Below are 17,795 nucleotides of genomic sequence, written 5' to 3'. Positions count from 1 at the left end.
TTCAGCTTGCGTATCTGGTGTGGCTGATGTGCATGTGTGGATGCAGCCTGCGGGCGCGTGACTTACTGACATTCTGGTACTTGCCCACTGAGGTGTATGCTATAACTTGCATTGGAAGAGGCAAGTGTTATCTGGCCATCAGTTTTGAGCACAAATAGTAGTACCTCTGCTGATGAAAAGAAAAAAAATCTCCTGTCTTCGGGACCAAAAATGCACAAGCAGAGTGGCTGTGAGACAGTCCAAATTTGTTATTCTTGCGACATTGTAATCACTGGTGCACAGATGCATTGCTTAGTGCAGTCTTCGGGCACTTCCATTCAAGCATGTAAGTTAGGCAGGAACATATGCTCTTGCAGCATTGAGAGGCTTGAAGTTTTGTGTGCATGTATTAAGACCCTGCATGGTTTAATGTTTTGTTTGGGCATCCCATGTATGTGCCTCGAAATTTTTTTTTCAACGCCTTGACAGATTACAGATTCCGGCCTGGGCAGCTTGTCCTGTCAGGGTCTTCTCCAGAGCATCGAAGCTCGTGGATGCCCTCATGTGACTGACGGAGGTTGGCACAACTTGAATTGCATGCGATTGGCAACTCTGTTGTCCCACGTAATGGGGAAGAGCTAGCCTATGTTCATAACATCACTTTTGCATTTGCAATCACCCCAGCAACACAACAGAGCCTCATGGGGGCTGAAGTATTTTGGAAACAAGACATGTTTTGTAGTTCAGTCAACGTTTCTGCATAACACAATATGCAGGCATTTTGCTGTCATGAGTGGTAAGCTGAGACTAGCATTTTAGGGTCAGTGAAATTTTTTTGTGTGGTAACAGAGTTTACAGTGTGGTTGGTAGAGTTAACAGTGATGAGCTCCAGCCTGTTAGCATGTGCCACTCAGAAGGTTGCTAACCACAAAATGATCAGACAAGGTGCAAACAGATATCATCAGTTTGAATCACATGGTCTAATAGCTTGGCATTGGGAAACACTATACTGTGCTGGTGGTATTGAAAATGCCTCTGCATGTGCTAGTCTCAGGGTAGGGAGAGGACGCCATAAATAAGGCATATAAATCCCCACTAGAGGGATCGCTAAAAAGGTAAAGCAAATTTTATGCAGCAAGCGGATAATAGCCTTGTGCGATCATTTTAAATCATGTTGGGAGTGTGCTTTGCAATGATAAGTGTTGTTTGTTAAACTGTTTAGACCTCCTTTGATACTGCATTCCTTTTGTGTGGTCTATAACCACTGCAATGAATTCTGGTCTTCTATAGGGGTGCTGATTCTCGTCGAACTATGCCGTGACCTGAGGCTGCTCGATGTCAGTGGCTGTGAGCGCGTGACTACTGCAGCGGTGATGAGCTGCGTGGACATCGTATGCGAGCGGTCAAATGCGCTGACCATTGTTGTAGGAGGTCAGTTTTCTGTTCCATGGTTTTTAGCCCTTAAATTTTTGAAGGCTGATCTATGTGGCAGCTTTTCATTGCTGCTGCGGTTTCATGAAACATCATCAGTTGCCCATCCTGCGGGCAGCATTCTAAGTGATGTTTTGTTTTGTGCCAAATTCAAATGCTATGAATCACTTTTGGAATTCAGCATGCTGTTTTCAAAAATGCTTGTTCCGGTGTGTTTTTTGGGGGGCTTCATTATTGATATTTTTGGCCGTTGGAATAACAGCAAAAGCTCATTGATATGTTTCTTAAAGAAGTGCGGGAAAAAACACATCCGGGAGAACATGTGATCCAAACTACCTGAATTTCAGAAATGGAACTGTTGAATGAGGTATGAAAACATTTATTGATAATTTCACTTATAAAAATATCGATTAACATTTCTGGCATAGTCTGAACAGTTCCTTGTCTAGTGCTCGCAGAGTTTGGTCTGCATTGCATTTTCTTATGCGCGGAATGGGCTTCGCAACACCCCTGGTCCCTTGATGGCAGTGATGAAATTAGCCGAAACATTTGTCATTTTCCAGCTGCTTTGTCCCCTTGCAGCTAAGTAATGTGGAAGCCACTGCAGTGGCTGACTATGGCAGCATTCTTTGTTTTAATTCTGCATTCTCCAGACCCAGCCTGCTCAAATATTTCTCAAATGCTTTGCCCCTTAGTGCTTAGGCTTTGCGAAGAGACCGGTCTTGTCGCATCACTGCAAGAATGCCCCTTCATAGGTTAGCTCACTAGATTTTTTTTTTTTTGTGCTTTGCCTTTTGCACCAAGCACTGCAGAGAAGCCACTATGGCAGGTTGCTGCCTCGGCATTCCAGCTCATGTCGTGTACCCCCATATTCGGCCCACTTGTATGTTTGCACATCTGTGGTTGGTTTCTATACGTATTATACAAATAGAAATTATTGAAGTTTTAAACGTAGCAGCTCGGAAATCATGTTATCCGGAAAAGCATAGTAACCAGGTGAAAATTAGTCTAACTCTATGGGACAATTTTAATGCACGTGAATATGAGCGTGTGAACCAGGAACATATCAATGCGGTTTTCATTTTTATAGTCATGAACACGGTATGGCCCTCTGGTTTATCATGATATAGCAGTTGGCTTTTACTGGAGTCGTGTCTTGCTCCGGCATATACGAGTGCAGAAGCTTGGGGAGCAACATATGCTTTGCGGGCTCTGTTAGTCGCAAATTTTAGCTTACTTGCCACCTGCTCGCAGTGAAATTCCAGGCTGTGTGTGCCTTCATCTCTTGTGTTTGCTGCAGTCACCAATCGACATTTCAGACTCTCTGTGGACCGTGAAAACGTCCCAAAAATCGGGCAATCCGAAAAATCAAGAAAAACCATCTCTCTTATTCAACTTCAAATTGTCAGTACGGCGGAGGAAGGGGTCTTATTTTTGTGTACATTCTGAAGCTTTACATGGCTAAATCTCGCCGAAGGGCAGCAAACATGTTTATGAGCCAGGTGTTCAATGGCTGCACTGTCTACATGCTGTGGACGAATGAAACCACCTCTGCAGGAACTGCACTACACCTGCTGTACGGAGCGGAAAAGGCAAATAATGCCTCTGTTACATGGTCATATTGAAGACCCTCAAACTTTTAGTCTACTGACTCAAAGGCCAATTGAGCGCTGCTACACAGGCGGCAGTTATTTTAATTAAGCCTAATTAAGGGTAAAAAGTGAAGGTAGTGGAGGCCTACGTGCTTACATGCAGCCATAATGACCATATCATCGAAAGCTTCTATGAAGATGTGTAATTGGCAATGAGCAAAGTAAAAACACAGTACACTGTACCGTAGCAGGCTAGAGACCAGGCAATGGGCGACTGTGGAACAGGGTAAAAAGGAATAGCAGGGGGAAGGTTATGAGTGGAGTTCGCTCAGAGAAATAATTTAGGGATCAAGAATTCCTTCCACAAATGGGAGAACAGTTAGTGGGCATAGAAGAGCCCCAATGGTGAGACTAAAAATTAAATGGACTTCATAATGTGCACTCACCCTGGCATCGTCAAGGATGTGGAAGTCCTCGGAAAGGTGCGTTGTAGCAACCACAGGCGGGCAAGGTCTCGAATGGTGCTCTCCACGGCCATTTTTTTTATGCGCATTACTGATATTTTTAAAACGCAATTATAACTGTTTCAAACTGTGCGGTGGGCCTTAGGCCTATAGCTGTGAAATATTGAAGAATCGTTTGGGGACCTTTAAATTAGCGGCTAACGGAAGTTGTATGACTTGTTTTGCTTTCAGGAACGTGTGTTGAACATAAAAAGTTATCGCTGGATCCAAAAGGAATGTTGAAGATTGACATTCATAACTTCTGCTTAGAACATTATCGGCCAGACAGGCTGGAACGTATGTGTGAGTACTCATTCATTTCTGTTTATTGATTTCCTACCTTTCACCTCTGAGCAGTTTTTTTTTTTATGTCACGAAATCTCTTACCCAAAATGCCTATTTCTTTTTAATTACATATTATGAACTTTTTGTAAAGCAAGCAAATATTTAGCGCTGAAAAGAAAATGACTCATATCATGCTTGAAAGTACTGAAAAAATCCACGTATAGCATGTACCTGCATGTACTAGCACAAGGTGTAACTTGGGGATAGCAAAAACAGAAAAATGTTTTTATCTGTGTAAAATGCGAATGAGGAAAGCTTGCCAGAAGCATTTACCGTATTTCCTCGCGTATAACCCGCCCCTGCATATGCCTGCCCTCCTAACTTAGAACTCTACGAAAAAAAAAAAAATGTGCATATAACCCGTATGTTTACCTGAAAAACAAAAAAAAAAATGAGCGCTAGAAGGATACAACTGCACACTCGGTAATCATTTCGTTCTGAGAACATTTATTCAAACGACCACCACCACATCACTGGTTATGAGATTCACAATCGTCGCTGCTCTCACTGCTGCCATCAGAGGCTTCATCGCCACTCTCAAAGACGTAGTCGTCCTCGGAACCATCCAACCTGTTATGTTACTGATGGCACATTATTTAAAGCTTTTATGCACCAATTCGGCCGGTATCACTTTCCACGATCGACTGGTACAGCAATGGAATATCGGGCCTTCGCGCGCATACCGTCAGTGTGAGGTCGTAAAGGCCGTCAGCCAATCACTGGGCATACAGCCGCTTCACGTGTGCCTCGAACGACTTGTTCAGGCACATGTCGAGTGGCTTTAGCATGGGCGTCATGCCGCCAGGTATTGTAACGAGGTCGGTGCCGGTCTTGGCAAGCGAGTTTTCGCTGCATCAGTGCAGTGGCCTCGGAAGGAATCCAGTACGAGCAGCAGCTCTGTTGCCGATTTGTTCAACAGCGGCTATAATCTTTAGTTTCTCTTTCGCTGTGAAACACTGCCGCCGAGTTTCACTCATGATGCCAAAACAAACCAGGCAAACAGTGCAAACTAGGGTGTAGTACACGAAACAGCGCCTGACACTAGGCTCAACAACGCTCGCTGAAGAAAACTTGGCCAGCTCCTCATCGGCTTCACAGGCGTTAATGGGGATGGCGGACTACACGGGGGAGGCTGCCGCGCATTGCCGTGAAGCCGATACAATGTATGTGCAGCATGGATAGTGTGGGCACTAAATATCTGGCAGGCACAGATCTGGGCGCCGTGCATGTGCAGACTGGTTCAGGCATACTCGTGCCTCGGAAGTGTCTCTGGAGTCGGTGCTTTAGTATTGTCGTCATTGTGCATGCTGTCTTGAGGGTGTCGGAAAGATATTTAAAAGAGAAATTGTAAATTGTGTGCGACGCAACACATGGGCTATGAGGGACACCATATTAGAGGGCTCCAGATTAATTTCTAACCATCTGGGGTTCTTTTAATGTGTGCTCTTTCCATAGAAGCTTGTCTTCAGTACTTTCGAGCACGTTCAATATTCCTCATTTCTTGAAAGTGCGACTGGCGAGCTCCTCAGGAATGCTGGCCTAGGCGGCCACTATCCATATGCAGAGAGGGGCTGGAGAGACTCGTTTCAGCCGTTAGGCGGCAACAGCTTCAGGTTCCCCTTACGTCATTTAGTTCATGTAAAAGTGCTTGACACAGTGTCAGTGCTTTCGGCAGCTAGAATTACTTTCCTTTTAAAAGCAGCCAAGTATTGCTTTTGTGGTCCTGACATCGTGTGAGATGCAATCATCCTGCTTCCCATAGCATGGATGTCGCAAGGTCTGCATGATGAAATGGTGCCAAAGTTCACACGACCAATCGACCCCAAACTAGATAGTGCTGAATAATAATTGGTTTTTTGGGGAAAGGAAATGGCGCAGTATCTGTCTCATATATCCGTAAGGGAAGGGATAAAGGAGGGAGTGAAAGCAGAAAGGAAAGAAGAGGTGCCGCAGTGGAGGGCTCCGGAATAATTTCGACCACCTGGGGATCTTTAAACATCGCACAGCACACCGGCGCCTTAGCGTTTTTCCTCCATAAAAACGCAGCCGCCGCGGCCGGGTTCGAACCCGGGAACTCCGGATCAGTAGTCGAGCGCCCTAACCACTGAGCCACCGCGGCGGGTACTGAATAATAATGAAACTGGAACTGCGGAATTTGGCCAAAATTTGTTTGGATCCGCATATAATCTGAGGCAGATATTGAACATGCTGGAGTCTGGAAGGAGAGCGCCTTGCTATACACTCATTATTACAGTAGATACTGAATTGAATTTTCATGTTGCATGGTAGAGTGGTACCAGCCACATGCTGGTAATCAAGAATGAAAAGGGTTAGAACAAGCTTACACAGCAATTACCTTGTTAAGGGGAGACCCTGGTCTTAGACAAATTTTGTTAATTTTAGACCTAAAGAGATGAAACTTACTTCTACAATATTGCATTTTGACATCCTAAAAACAAATATGGAATCAGTTCTTTCCTATCTCGAACGGATTTCAAGATTTTAATTTTTTATGAATGAACATTGTGCCCAAGCTTATATAACTTGGGCAGTAAAGAATGGCAAAAATTTTATGTCCATTTGTTCTGTAGTAACCCTAGATTGCAACCATGTCATCACCATACTTTTAGCAGCAGCAGTGTAAAAGTTATAGCCTTTTTTAAGATGTTTATGAATTGACCGAAATTTTTCTTTAATTAAATATCTGTAATGAAAAGTAGTACTTTTTTATTTTGTTTCACAGAAGGATGTATAAGCTTTCATATCTATTAAAAATTATTAAAATCCAATCAGCACATCGAGATACCCTGGGCAAATGCACATCTCGTGGTAAAAGAGACAGTCTTGAGAAAACAAGGAAAGAAGTTTCAAAGGATAGCCTCAATTTATTTTCATCAAATTAAGGCATCAAATCAGGTTAATTTTGTGCTAGAACCCTCCAGGCACATAATTAGAGTCGTTTTCTTTTACACCCTTCTTCATGGCCTGGCGGATATTCTCGGCGCTTGCATGCTTCTTGTCGGATGCTTTGAGCGGGCACTGATCCTTCTCAACACATCTTTGAAGCAGCACACGGCTTCTGTTAATACTCAGCTCCTTCAGAATTGCCTCGGTGGCACATTCTTTGCGAGAATTAAATCTTAGTACCACTTCAGCCACAGTGGCCTCCACTGTGAATAGTGATGTATGCCTGATCTTTGTTTTGGTACAAGTGACCAAATGACAGAGTGCAGACTTTCGTTTGCATTCTGTGTTTTCCCTCTGTGACAGCGCTCCAGTAGTTTCCTGCCAGAGAGGCGCGTGTAGACTGGCAGCAAAGCTTGTGACCCATGTGCAGGCAGATTGTACTTGTGTTTTGGTGGAGTTTCTTGCTTTGCCAAAGCCCCGTTGAAGCTGCACCAAGACTGTTCACCTTTTGGGCACCTTGAGTGGTTTGGGCTTGCATCTGTTGAGGTAACGTGGCAGTGTGTTCAAGAACAGCGTTTTGCGTCTCATCAATGCTGCCTTGATGTGCCTTGAGTGCTGTGCCATAGTAATTGGAGAGTTTTGTTACCAGGTCTCCCGTAAGTTTCCCTTTACCACCAAGGCTCTGCTTTTCTTCTCCCTTGTTTTTGAGCAGAAGGCTTCGAAGGGCTGCACCCATCCGTTTGTGAACATGGTTCACACAGTCTTCCTTCTCTATACTCAAATAGCCATATATTTTTTCTTCTTGGAGGCTATTAAAAGCCCGACTGTCTCCATCACACAACATTGTTGTGTATCTCAGTCCATGCTTTTCATGAGACTGGCCAAAAAGAATCTTCGCAGCCTCCACCTCCATTTGGCCAGGCTTGCTTGAAGCGTTTTTTTGGCACTTTTGGCTGGCTTTCCATTCTTGATACTTAAGGTCCTCATCTTTGGGGCCAAGCTGGCATCCTAAGCAGTAGTTCAATAATAACACGAAATCAAGCACATATCCCATAAATAGTTCATGACAGTTCCCACCCAGATGTGCGACGAATGACCTGTAGTCAGCGAAGTTCCGTCAAATGATAGAGCTATATTCCCAAGATTTGCAAAGTTCAGGTCCGAGTAAAGGGACCTCATGGCAGCCACGCACTTCCCCATCACAAGCGCAGATACGTTCCAAGCTGCAGGCTTGTTTTTTTTTTTTTTACGTAATCTTGGTACGTCTTTGTTGTAGGCAGTAGCCCAGTGCTAGGGGTGTACGACTATGCAAAAAATACAGTAGCCAGTGCAGACGCTTCTTCCTATGGACTGGGGGCGGTGATTCGACAGAAACAGGCCAGTGGCAAGTTTTCGGTCATCGCTTATGCCTCCCGGCTTCTATCTGACACAGGGAAACGCTATGCGCAAATAGAGAAAGAGGCTCTTGCCTTGGTTTGGGCTTGCGGAAAGTTCAGCGACTATCTCGTCGGCAAGTTCTTCTCACTCCATACCGACCACAAGCCGCTGGTACCAATCTTTATGTCAAAGAGTCTTGATGACCTTACACCTCGACTACAGAGGCTCAAAATGAGGATGATGCGGTACCAGTACGAGGTGGCATACGTCCCTGGGAAAGACTTCCTCGCCACTGACACGCTTTCCAGAGCGCCGCTTCAACAGACCGGTGACACCGAGCTAGAGCGCGACATCGAAGCTTTCGTCCACTGTGTGAGGACAACTCTTCCCATCAAGCGGCACTACCTTGAGTGGCTGAAAGAGTCCCAAAAATCAGATCGTGTATGCTTGTATCTCCGAGAACTCTGCAGGAAAAACTGGCCATCCAGACGGGATTTGCCCCTTGAGGTCAGGCCTTTCTGCGAGCATCGTGGCCAACTCACCGTGGAGGATGATCTGCTACTCTACGCAGCCAGGGTGGTTGTCCCACTCATGTGCAGGAACGAAATTCTGCGTCTCCTGCATGAAGGCCACTTTGGCATTACGAAGATGCAAGCTCGCGCCAAGGACACCGTTTGGTGGCCTACAGTGGCCAAAGACGTCGCAACTACGATAAAACATTGTCTAGAATGTGTCAACACGTCCAGCAACCGAAAAATGCCCCTTCGAAGCTTCGAGTTTCCTTCAACACCATGGGAGAGAGTTGCAATGGACCTGTTCTTCAACAGCCACTGGTGGTTAATCGTGACTGATTATTACTCCAGATATCCGGAACTGACTCGTCTAGAGAAGCTGTCATCTAGTACAGTGATCAATCACTGCAAATCAATTTTTGCCCGGCATGCCATTCCAGATGGTAGTCTCCGATAATGGTCCGCAGTTCTCGGCCTCCGACTTCGCTAAGTTTGCTCAAGAATGCAAGTTCAAACACGTCACATCAAGCCCACAATATCCTCAGAGCATCAGACTCATTGAGGCTGCGGAAAAAATCATCAAAACTTCAATGAAGAAGACCCAAGATGCGTACCTGACCCTCTTGTCCTACAGGTCAACTCTATTGAAAAATGGATACAGCCCCTCTGAACTATTGATGGGGAGGCGAGTGCGGACAAAAATTTTTCAGACTCCCGGAAGGCTTACTCCCCGTTTGCCAGACGCCACTAAACTTCGGAATTTTGATACCCAATACCGCGAACAGCAGCGAAGAGATTACGATAGACGACATGGCGTACGGCAAGTTCCGACCCTTCTGGAAGGAGATGAATTCTGGGTAACAGACTTAAAGGGACTATGCAATAAATTAATTGAGATTACGTAAAGCAGGCGAGAGATTGGCATTTCATCACTCGTCACCCCAACGCAAGATTTTTGAGCTAGCATTAATAACAACCAAGATATAGACGATTAAAAATTACGCTCCTGCTCTCCCCCCTCAACTCATACACGCGGAGCACCAGACAAAAATAAAGAAAACAGCTCTGGGACTGGGCCCCGCCCATGAACACGTCATCACATGATGTTCCCTTTGCAAATTCCGGTTGTTGCTCCTAGCACCCCAGCAGCGGCGTTGGCGGTGTGATTGCGGCGCGCGTCGGGTTTCTTTGCTTGTCGTCTGTTGTAGTTAGCAGTAATGGACCCGGACCTCGAGGTGCGACTGTTCGCTCTTACGGCCGCAATGGGCATCGAGCCCTGTGCGTTCACGCCGTACCGGCTGAACGCCAGCGACGACAGTAGCGACTCAGCGAGCCTCTACGAGTGGCTCCAAAACTCCTGACAGAAGGAGGTGGCAGAGGAAAATTGAAACCATATGCGCGAAGGCAATGCCCTGGCTCGCGCTTGCCCGAGAGGGTCGCGTGGTGGCACGAACAGACGATTTTCACGGCTACCGGAAGTGTGCCCGTGACGTCGTGGCTGCCGTGGCTCCAGCGAATGACAACGTGTGGTTACCTGGTGATGTCATGGGTATAGTGACGTCTTTTTTCACGATTTTAGTTTCAAAATCGGTCACTACGAACACACCAATCGGCCCGCGTATTTTAAAAAACACTGTTTTTAAAAATTCATAATAAATTGGCGGCTCAGTTTCGAAGACACATACTTGGTGTGAATGCTCCTTAGCATTGTTTCTAAGCATTGAAAACATATACAAGCGACTTTTTATTCATTGCATAGTCCCCTTAAAGTGAAAAGGAAACATGGTGTCGCCAGCAAGCGAGCCTAGGTCATATATAGTTGACACTGGTAACGGCTCTATACGGCGAAATCGAACCCATCTTATCCCTTTTCTCAAGCGTGCGAAAGAGGAGAGAGACCACCAAGACGTCAGAATGGTCCCATTACTAGAATACCAGCTCCTGATCACAAAAACGCCGCTCTTACTGAAAACAAAGCTCTTGTAAGGTAGAAAATAGCAAGAACCAAAATACAGGCATCGCCGCCACACACCAATCTCGCACGTACAAGCGTGGTGACGCCATAGGACAAGAGACACCACCTTGGAGCAATTTTTTCTTCCTACATGGCTCGCGAATCTCTGAGGCTGACAAAGGTAGGTTACGCGGTTCAATATTGAAGTAAGTTTTGTTTTAAAACCAATAGTGCACTTTTATCACTCAAGGAAGGCTGACAAAAGACAATCTGAATGTTGGAAGCAAAGAAAACTCATGCATGGCGGTGCCACAGGCGGCCAGGAGAGTTTCGATTTGTTATGGCGCTTCGCGTTCATGAGCTTTGCATGACCCGTGGTTTTGTTTTTGACGCGCCTCGATTTACAAGAGCCGAACAGCAGAGGAACTCCAAGTGCCGCTTCAAGTGCTAGTTAACCTTTGACGGAGCCTGTTAAGGCTTGTCAGATGATCGCCACGGTCGATGAAAAACTATGATGGCACGATGCTCGGTGATCGCACATTGCAGCACTTGTGTCTTCGCACGCTCGCCCGGCGAAACAATTCCGGCTGTGCCAGTCAACTTCAAACTACTTAACGGAAATCGTTTATTAGGGACGGGAGACAAGGTACAAGGCAGTTCAGAAAAATTGCTGATGGCCTAGCTCTGTTAGGCCAGGATATACGTAGCGAAAGTGTGGAGATTTCTGCATCGGAAGAGTGCATTTTCTAGATGCGCCTTTATTGATAGTTGCAACTTGAGCCGTCGTGGCAGAGTGGTAGCGTCTCCACCTCAAAAGAAAAAGGCCTTGGTTCGATTCCAAATCGTGGCACAGGATTTTCTTTTTTAATCAGCGAGTGGCCGGAGGGTTTCAGTGGCTTCCATAGATACCGCCACCAAATACGTTGGTTAGCGGTTAAGCGCAGGCTTTGTGAAGGCGCGTTTATGCTCCGAAGTAACGCGCCGCGCGGCGTTGCACGCGCCGACGCGTTCGGCGGCTTCGGCGCACTGCCGGGGAGACTTGGAGCATGTCTCTATTTTGCGCCGAGTGCACCAGCCGCCGCCAGCCCTGCCAGACTGATTCGGCTCCGCAGCGAGGTACGCGTTGTGACGTAAAATAGCTTCGGCAGTTGGGCGGAGCTGTTCTTTTCGAGTTCGGCTAATTTAATCCGTTCACAGTACACATCTGAAGGTACATGCAAGTGGGCGAGAGAGCCCGATCCAGTGTACCCGTTGGATCTAGCGGCAGCCGTTGAAGCGCCGTGCGCCGGCTTTAGTTTCAAGCCGCCAACTTTAAACGCGACCTCCCTTGAGCACCCATCCGTTTTTTGTGGCAAAAAAATAAATAACTTGGCCCTTGCAATCATGGGAGACCTCGATGCCGCCTGCTGCACCGTGCAACTGCGCCGTTCAAGGAATCACAATCCGTTGGCCCCAAAGCCCCGGCCAGCCTCCGATGGGAGCAAGGCGCTGACTTTGTCCTGGCCCCTCGCGACTCCCCGCACTGGGGTTATGATATTTAGTTTGCAATGGCTGCTCACAGAGGAAGGGGGAAACGACCCGCCGGCGCCTAACCTAACCCCGCTCCCTCAAAAGCATCGCACGCTCTGTGGGGCTGAGGCTGTGAAATGCTGGCCGGAGTTTTTTGCGAGAACCACGTCGTCTGGTTTGGGAACGGGATCCATCGTAACGCTGGCAAGACGCCGGTGCAAACGTAAACGAAGCGACGGTAGCGACCCCCGATAGATGCCTTCAACGTGCGGCTGCGGTAGCTTTCATTTTCGGCAGCTGCTAGACCGTACCGCTAGCCGCCAGAAATCACGGAGTCTCCGTTTACGTCACGTTTCACGTCATTTCGTCCTGTGACGTCATAAGAGTTCTCTGTGACGTCATAAGAGTTCTCGAGTTTGAATCGGAGCAGCGGGAAAATCTTTTTCAACTTCGAATCCAAATTTCTTTGAAATAAATGCATCTTTCGCTCCCGGACAGGCGGCAACAAAGCCATGAAATGCCGAACTATCAGATTTTGCTAACAAAAAATTTGATAGGGTTCTCCTCAGTGTCCCTTTAATCACTGCTATCTGAATAAATACTCATCGGAAGACACTAATATTTTAGAAACAGGTACTTCTGAGCTTCTAGATTGTGATAAAAAAAACTTCAAAAAACCGCTTTTTTGACCATTTTTTTCTCCTCAATGCCCTGGGTCTCCCCTTAACATGAGTATCTTTCCGGGCAGCGATGCGTTCAACATCGAAAGTTTAATAGCGTGTGGCAAAGCTCAAAACGAGGAATCACTCTTAGCACTTTGTCACTCTTGCCCTTGGCTTCTGAACAGTTTCCCATAGAAGCAAAAGCAAGAACAACTGCCATGTCTTCTTGGTCTCTATGGGAGTGCTTGCTAAGACAGCTGACTGAGCTCCTTAGCAGTATTCCAGTTGATTCCATGAATGACAGTCACAAAGGATCCATAAGAGGCCCATTAGGTGCTGTGTATTTCATAAAAAAACAAAAAAAAAAACGTTCAAAGCAACTGCAATATTTTTGCTAGTTTTTTCCTCACGAAATGCAATAGTCTTTTAAAAAAAATGTGCAAAAAAAAAGTGCATTTTCTCAGCACACCGCTTTTGTCCGCTCTGCTGGACACCATGTGCGGCATTGTGCAATGCCTGTGCAGTGGATTGTGACTCTGCGAATTATCCACTCTGATGCTTCGCTAGCGGAGGCTGTGCAGGTTGGGCATATGTGCCGTCTATCATAGTGCTAGATAGCATATAGGAATGCTACACAGCTACATGTGTGACCATTTGTGTGAAAAATAAAAACAAACAAAAATGGCATAGTCAAGGCAAGCCTTCATACGCCTAGTTTGAGAGTAAAGTGCGATCGCTAGAATTAAACATAATTAACCAAGCTGGAATGCATATTTTATGCCATAAAAACTAATATAATATAAACTAGTAAAGAAAAAATTGTTGAAATAAATGTTTACTCATGTGGAAGTAAAGCACATTGGAAACGAGAGTACTCCGTTCACCCTTCAAGGGATATGATGATCTCCTTTTGCCGTGAACTCCTTCCTTTCCTTAAGGACTGCCGTGTGACACGGCATGCATTTGCCTTGAAATAAAGATTACCTTGGTTAAAGGGAGTTGAAAGGAGTTCAGCTGTGCCCGTGTGACATGGGTATAAGCCTCTCTCGGCAAAAACGCTTAAAAGGCAGACTCTGCAGTGAGAACGAGATAGACTTGCGACAGATATTTTGGGGCTAGTTTGGCCTGGATGAGCTGGGCTCATTCAAAATGGTAAAAAGAGGTTAAACATCATTGTTGACATTGTGTGGCCATCAGATGCTTTCCCATTGCAGCATAATAAGACCAGTCCCATTATACGACATCATTATTGTGACACCAAATTAGCAAAGCTAAGTTTGTGACACATCTCGAGGTGCACTCTGCAAACCCAGAGCTTAAAGGGGCTGTGAAACACTTTTAGAGGAGAGCACATCAACTTGCTCAACGACTGCATTGTGTTGTCATGAAAACCTGAGTCAAATAATACACTTAACACGCAGCAGAGAACCCAAAATTACGTGCGAAAGTTGGCGAGCCCTTCCTGGCGACTTTTTCTGCTCGCACCTGCATATACAAGTTGAGTGGTGGCAATAGCTTAGATTCTTTCGCAGCTACCATGGCTGCGGCCAAGAAGCCGCGTAGCTCCGGTGGGTCAGAAAGCTCCTCCCTCGAAGGTGGGACCGGTGGAAGAGCGCCGACTTTTCAGCGTGCAGAAAGTGACAACAGAAGAGAGAAAGGCGCGAAGACACTGAAATTCAAATTTGGACAACAGAAAACTTAACTTCTATAAAGCGCATTAAAAAAAATTTTTGCTGGGCAATATTCATTAAGAAGCGTGCTTTAACATCCCAGGCATGATATGTGTAACGTTAAAAGACGGGAAGCGGGCAGAGTAGGTGAGAGAACAAGCGCTGGTTAATGGCATCTTAGTCGAAATCAAGAGGAAGAAATGGGCTTGGGCTGGGCATTTAGTGCGAAGGCAAGTTAACCACTGGTCATTAAAGGGACACTGAGGAGAACCCTATCAATTTTTTTTTTGTTAAAAATCTGATAGTTCGGCATTTCATGGCTTTGTTGCCGCTTGTCCGGGAGCGAAAGATGCATTTATTTCAAAGAAATGTGGATTCGAAGTTTAAAAAGTTTTTCCCACCGCCCCGATTCAAACACCAGAACTCTTATGACGTCACAGGACTAAGTGACGTGAAACGTGACATAAACGGAGACTCCGTGATTTCTGGCGGCTAGTGGTGCGGTCTAGCAGCTGCCGAAATGAAAGCTACCCCCGCCGCACGTTGAAGGCATCTATCGGGGTCGCTACCGTTGCTTCGTTTACGTTTGCACCAGCGTCTTGCCAGCGTTACGATGGATCCCGTTCCCGAACACGACGAACGTAGTTCTCGCAAAAAACTCCGGCCAGCATTTCAGCGACCTCAGCCCCACAGAACGTCCGATGCTTTTGAGGGAGCATGGTTAGGTTAGGCGCTGACCGGTCGTTTCCCCCTTCCTCAGTGAGCAGCCGTTGCAAACTAAATATCATAGCCCCAGTGCGGGGAGTCGCGAGGAGCCAGGACAAGGTCGGCGCCTTACGCCCATCGGAGGCTGGTCGGGGCTTTGGGGCCAACGGATCGTGATTCCTTGAACGGCGCGGTTGCACGGCACAACAGGCGGCGTCGAGGTCTCCCAAGGTTGCAAGGGTCAAGTTATTTATTTATTTTTTTTGCCACAAAAAACGGATGGGTGCTCAAGGGCGCTCGTGTTTAAAGTCGACGGCTTGAAACTAAAGCCGGCGCCCGACGCTTCAACAGCTTCCTCTAGATCCAACGGGTCTACTGGATCGAGTTCTCTCACCCACTTTTATGTACCTTCAGATATGTACTGTGAATGGATTATATTAGCCGAACTCGAAAAGAACAGCTCCGCCCAACTGCCGAAGCTATTGAATTATGTCACAACGCGCACCTCGCCGCAGAGCCAAATCAGTCTGGCAGGGCCGGCTGCGGCTGGCGCACTTGGTGCGAAATAGACATGTTCCAAGTCTCCCCGCCAGTGCGGTCAGAGTGCGCCGAAGCTGCCGAATGTGTTGGTGGTCAAGCGCAGTTGGAGTATAGAGGGTCTCGCTTTGGCTGACGTGACGTCGTAGTGCAGCGCGCGCGCGTGCATTACGACGGAGCATAAACTATCCTTAACAGAGCCTGCTCTTAACCACTAACCAACGTATTCGGTGGCGGCATCTATGGGTGCCACTGAAACCCCCCGCCCACTCACTAAATAAAAAAAAAAAGGAATCCTGTGCCGAGGTTCGGAATCGAACCAAGGCCTTTCCTGTTTGAGGCGGAGACGCTACCACTCCGCCACGACGGCGCAAGTTGCAACTATCAATAAAGGCATTTCTAGTGAATGTACTCTTCTGATGCAAAAATCTCCGCTCTTTCGCTAGGTATATCCCGGCTTAACAGAGCTAGGCCATCAGCAATTTTTCTGAACTGCCTTATACCTTGTCTCCCGTCCCTAATAAACGATTTCCGTCAAGTAGTTTGAAGTTGACTGGCACAGCCGGGAATGTTTCGCCGGGCGAGCGTGCGAATACACAAGTGCTGCCTTGTACGATCACCGACCATCGTGCCATCATAGTTTTTCATCGACCATGGCGATCATCTGGCAAGCCTTAACAGGCTCCTTCAAAGGTTAACTATCACTTGAAGCGGCACTTGGAGTTCCTCTGCTGTTCGGCGCTTGTAAATCGAGGCGCGTCAAAAACAAAACCACGGGTCACACAAAGCTCATAAACGCGAAGCGCCATAACAAATCGAAACTCTCCTGGCCGCCTGTGGCACCGCCATGCAGAGTTTTCTTTGTTTCCAACATTCAGATTGTCTATTTGTCTGCCTTCCTTGTGTGATAAAAGGGCACTATTAGTTTTAAAACAAAACTTACTTCAATATTGAACCGCGCAACCTACCTTTGTCAGCCTCAGAGATTCGCGCCACATGTAGGAAGGAAAATTCCTCTAATGTGGCGTCTCTTGTCCTATGGCGTCACCACGCTTGTACTTGCGAGATTGGCCTGTGGCGGCGATACCTTTATTTTGGTTATTGCTATTTTCTACCTTACAAGAGCTTTGCTTTCAGTAAGAATGGCGTTTTAGTGATCAGGAGCTGGTATCCTATCGATACCAGCCAACTTCAATTTCTCCTCAGTGTTCCTTTAAAGGTAACGGAGTGGATTCTAAGAGAAGGCAAGCATAGGAGTGGCAGAGAGTTAGGTGGGCGGGTGAGATTGAGAAGTTTGCAGGCATACGGTGGGCACTGCTGGCAAAGGACAGGGTTAATTGAGAGACATGGGAGAGACCTTTGCCCTGCAGTGGGCGTAGTCAGGCTGATGATGATAATGATCATGATGCATACTGCGACTTTATTAGAGTCCCTCTCAAAGCCCCTTTAGGCACTTTCTTCTGTGGGGTGAACCTATTTGTGAGTGTCAGCAATTTGTGGTATGGAACTGCAGTAAGTGTAGCTGCTTCAGCGTTTGCATACTTCCTATAGCAGTAAGGCGTTACCATGAGCCTTGACCTGTTTTCCAACTTGTATTCTTTTTGAAAACATCCCTTTCGGCAGCACCTGATTGGTCGAAATGCCGGAAGTGGATGAGCCACCGCTTCCACTTCTGGCATTTTGGCTAGCGGGTGTTGCCAATAAGAACGTTTTTGAAAGGGACATAAATTGGAATAGAAGCGCCCTTGTGTATTACTGCTACTTACAGGTTTTTGTTGGTCTTGTGTAGTGTTAGCGAAACTGAACATTGTAACTTAGGAGGACATTGCTGATGTGGTTAAAGGTTGACTCTGTAACGTCTTTTTAGCTCTTCACGATGAGCACGACTGGTATGGAGATCTGGATGGCTACGAAGGTATGTATGACATCGTTATGGTGTCTTACATTGTGAGAATAGTAGGCCTGTGCGAATAGTAGTTTTTTGACTGAAAGCGAATATTAATCTTCTTCGAATAATTTCGAAACGAATATTTCGAACACTTTTGGCACACAAGGCCAGTACATGAAAAAAAAAAAAAAAAGTGCATTGAAGCTTTGGCTGCGTGCACTCCA

General features: G+C 46.5%; 1 protein-coding gene, 1 non-coding gene and 1 pseudogene across 7 annotated transcripts in view; 1 reads left to right on the top strand and 2 right to left on the bottom strand.

Moving 5' to 3' along the window:
- The window catches only part of LOC144120464 (putative RNA-binding protein EEED8.10), a 76,081-nt gene that overhangs the window by 53,362 nt on the left and 4,924 nt on the right, over positions 1–17,795 (top strand). For 4 of the 6 annotated variants that reach the window (XR_013312445.1, XM_077652885.1, XM_077652884.1 and 1 more), the window contains 4 exons: positions 469–556; positions 1,270–1,410; positions 3,698–3,808; positions 17,551–17,598. Coding sequence is in view for 5 of the 6 variants with exons in the window: in XM_077652885.1 (XP_077509011.1) it covers positions 469–556; positions 1,270–1,410; positions 3,698–3,808; positions 17,551–17,598 (388 nt within the window). In the remaining variant the exon portion in view is untranslated. The remainder of the gene's footprint in view (positions 1–468; positions 557–1,269; positions 1,411–3,697; positions 3,809–17,550; positions 17,599–17,795) is intronic. The other 2 variants (XM_077652888.1, XM_077652887.1) reach the window with 1 other exon arrangement.
- TRNAS-ACU (transfer RNA serine (anticodon ACU)) lies at positions 5,898–5,969 on the bottom strand. Its single transcript has one exon. It is a non-coding gene; the product is annotated as a tRNA-Ser (tRNA).
- LOC144120468 (uncharacterized) lies at positions 6,687–8,070 on the bottom strand (annotated as a pseudogene).

The sequence above is a fragment of the Amblyomma americanum genome, chromosome 2 (genome assembly GCF_052857255.1).
Source record: "Amblyomma americanum isolate KBUSLIRL-KWMA chromosome 2, ASM5285725v1, whole genome shotgun sequence".
NCBI lineage: Eukaryota > Metazoa > Arthropoda > Arachnida > Ixodida > Ixodidae > Amblyomma > Amblyomma americanum.
This window is presented reverse-complemented; position numbering and strand designations above follow the sequence as displayed.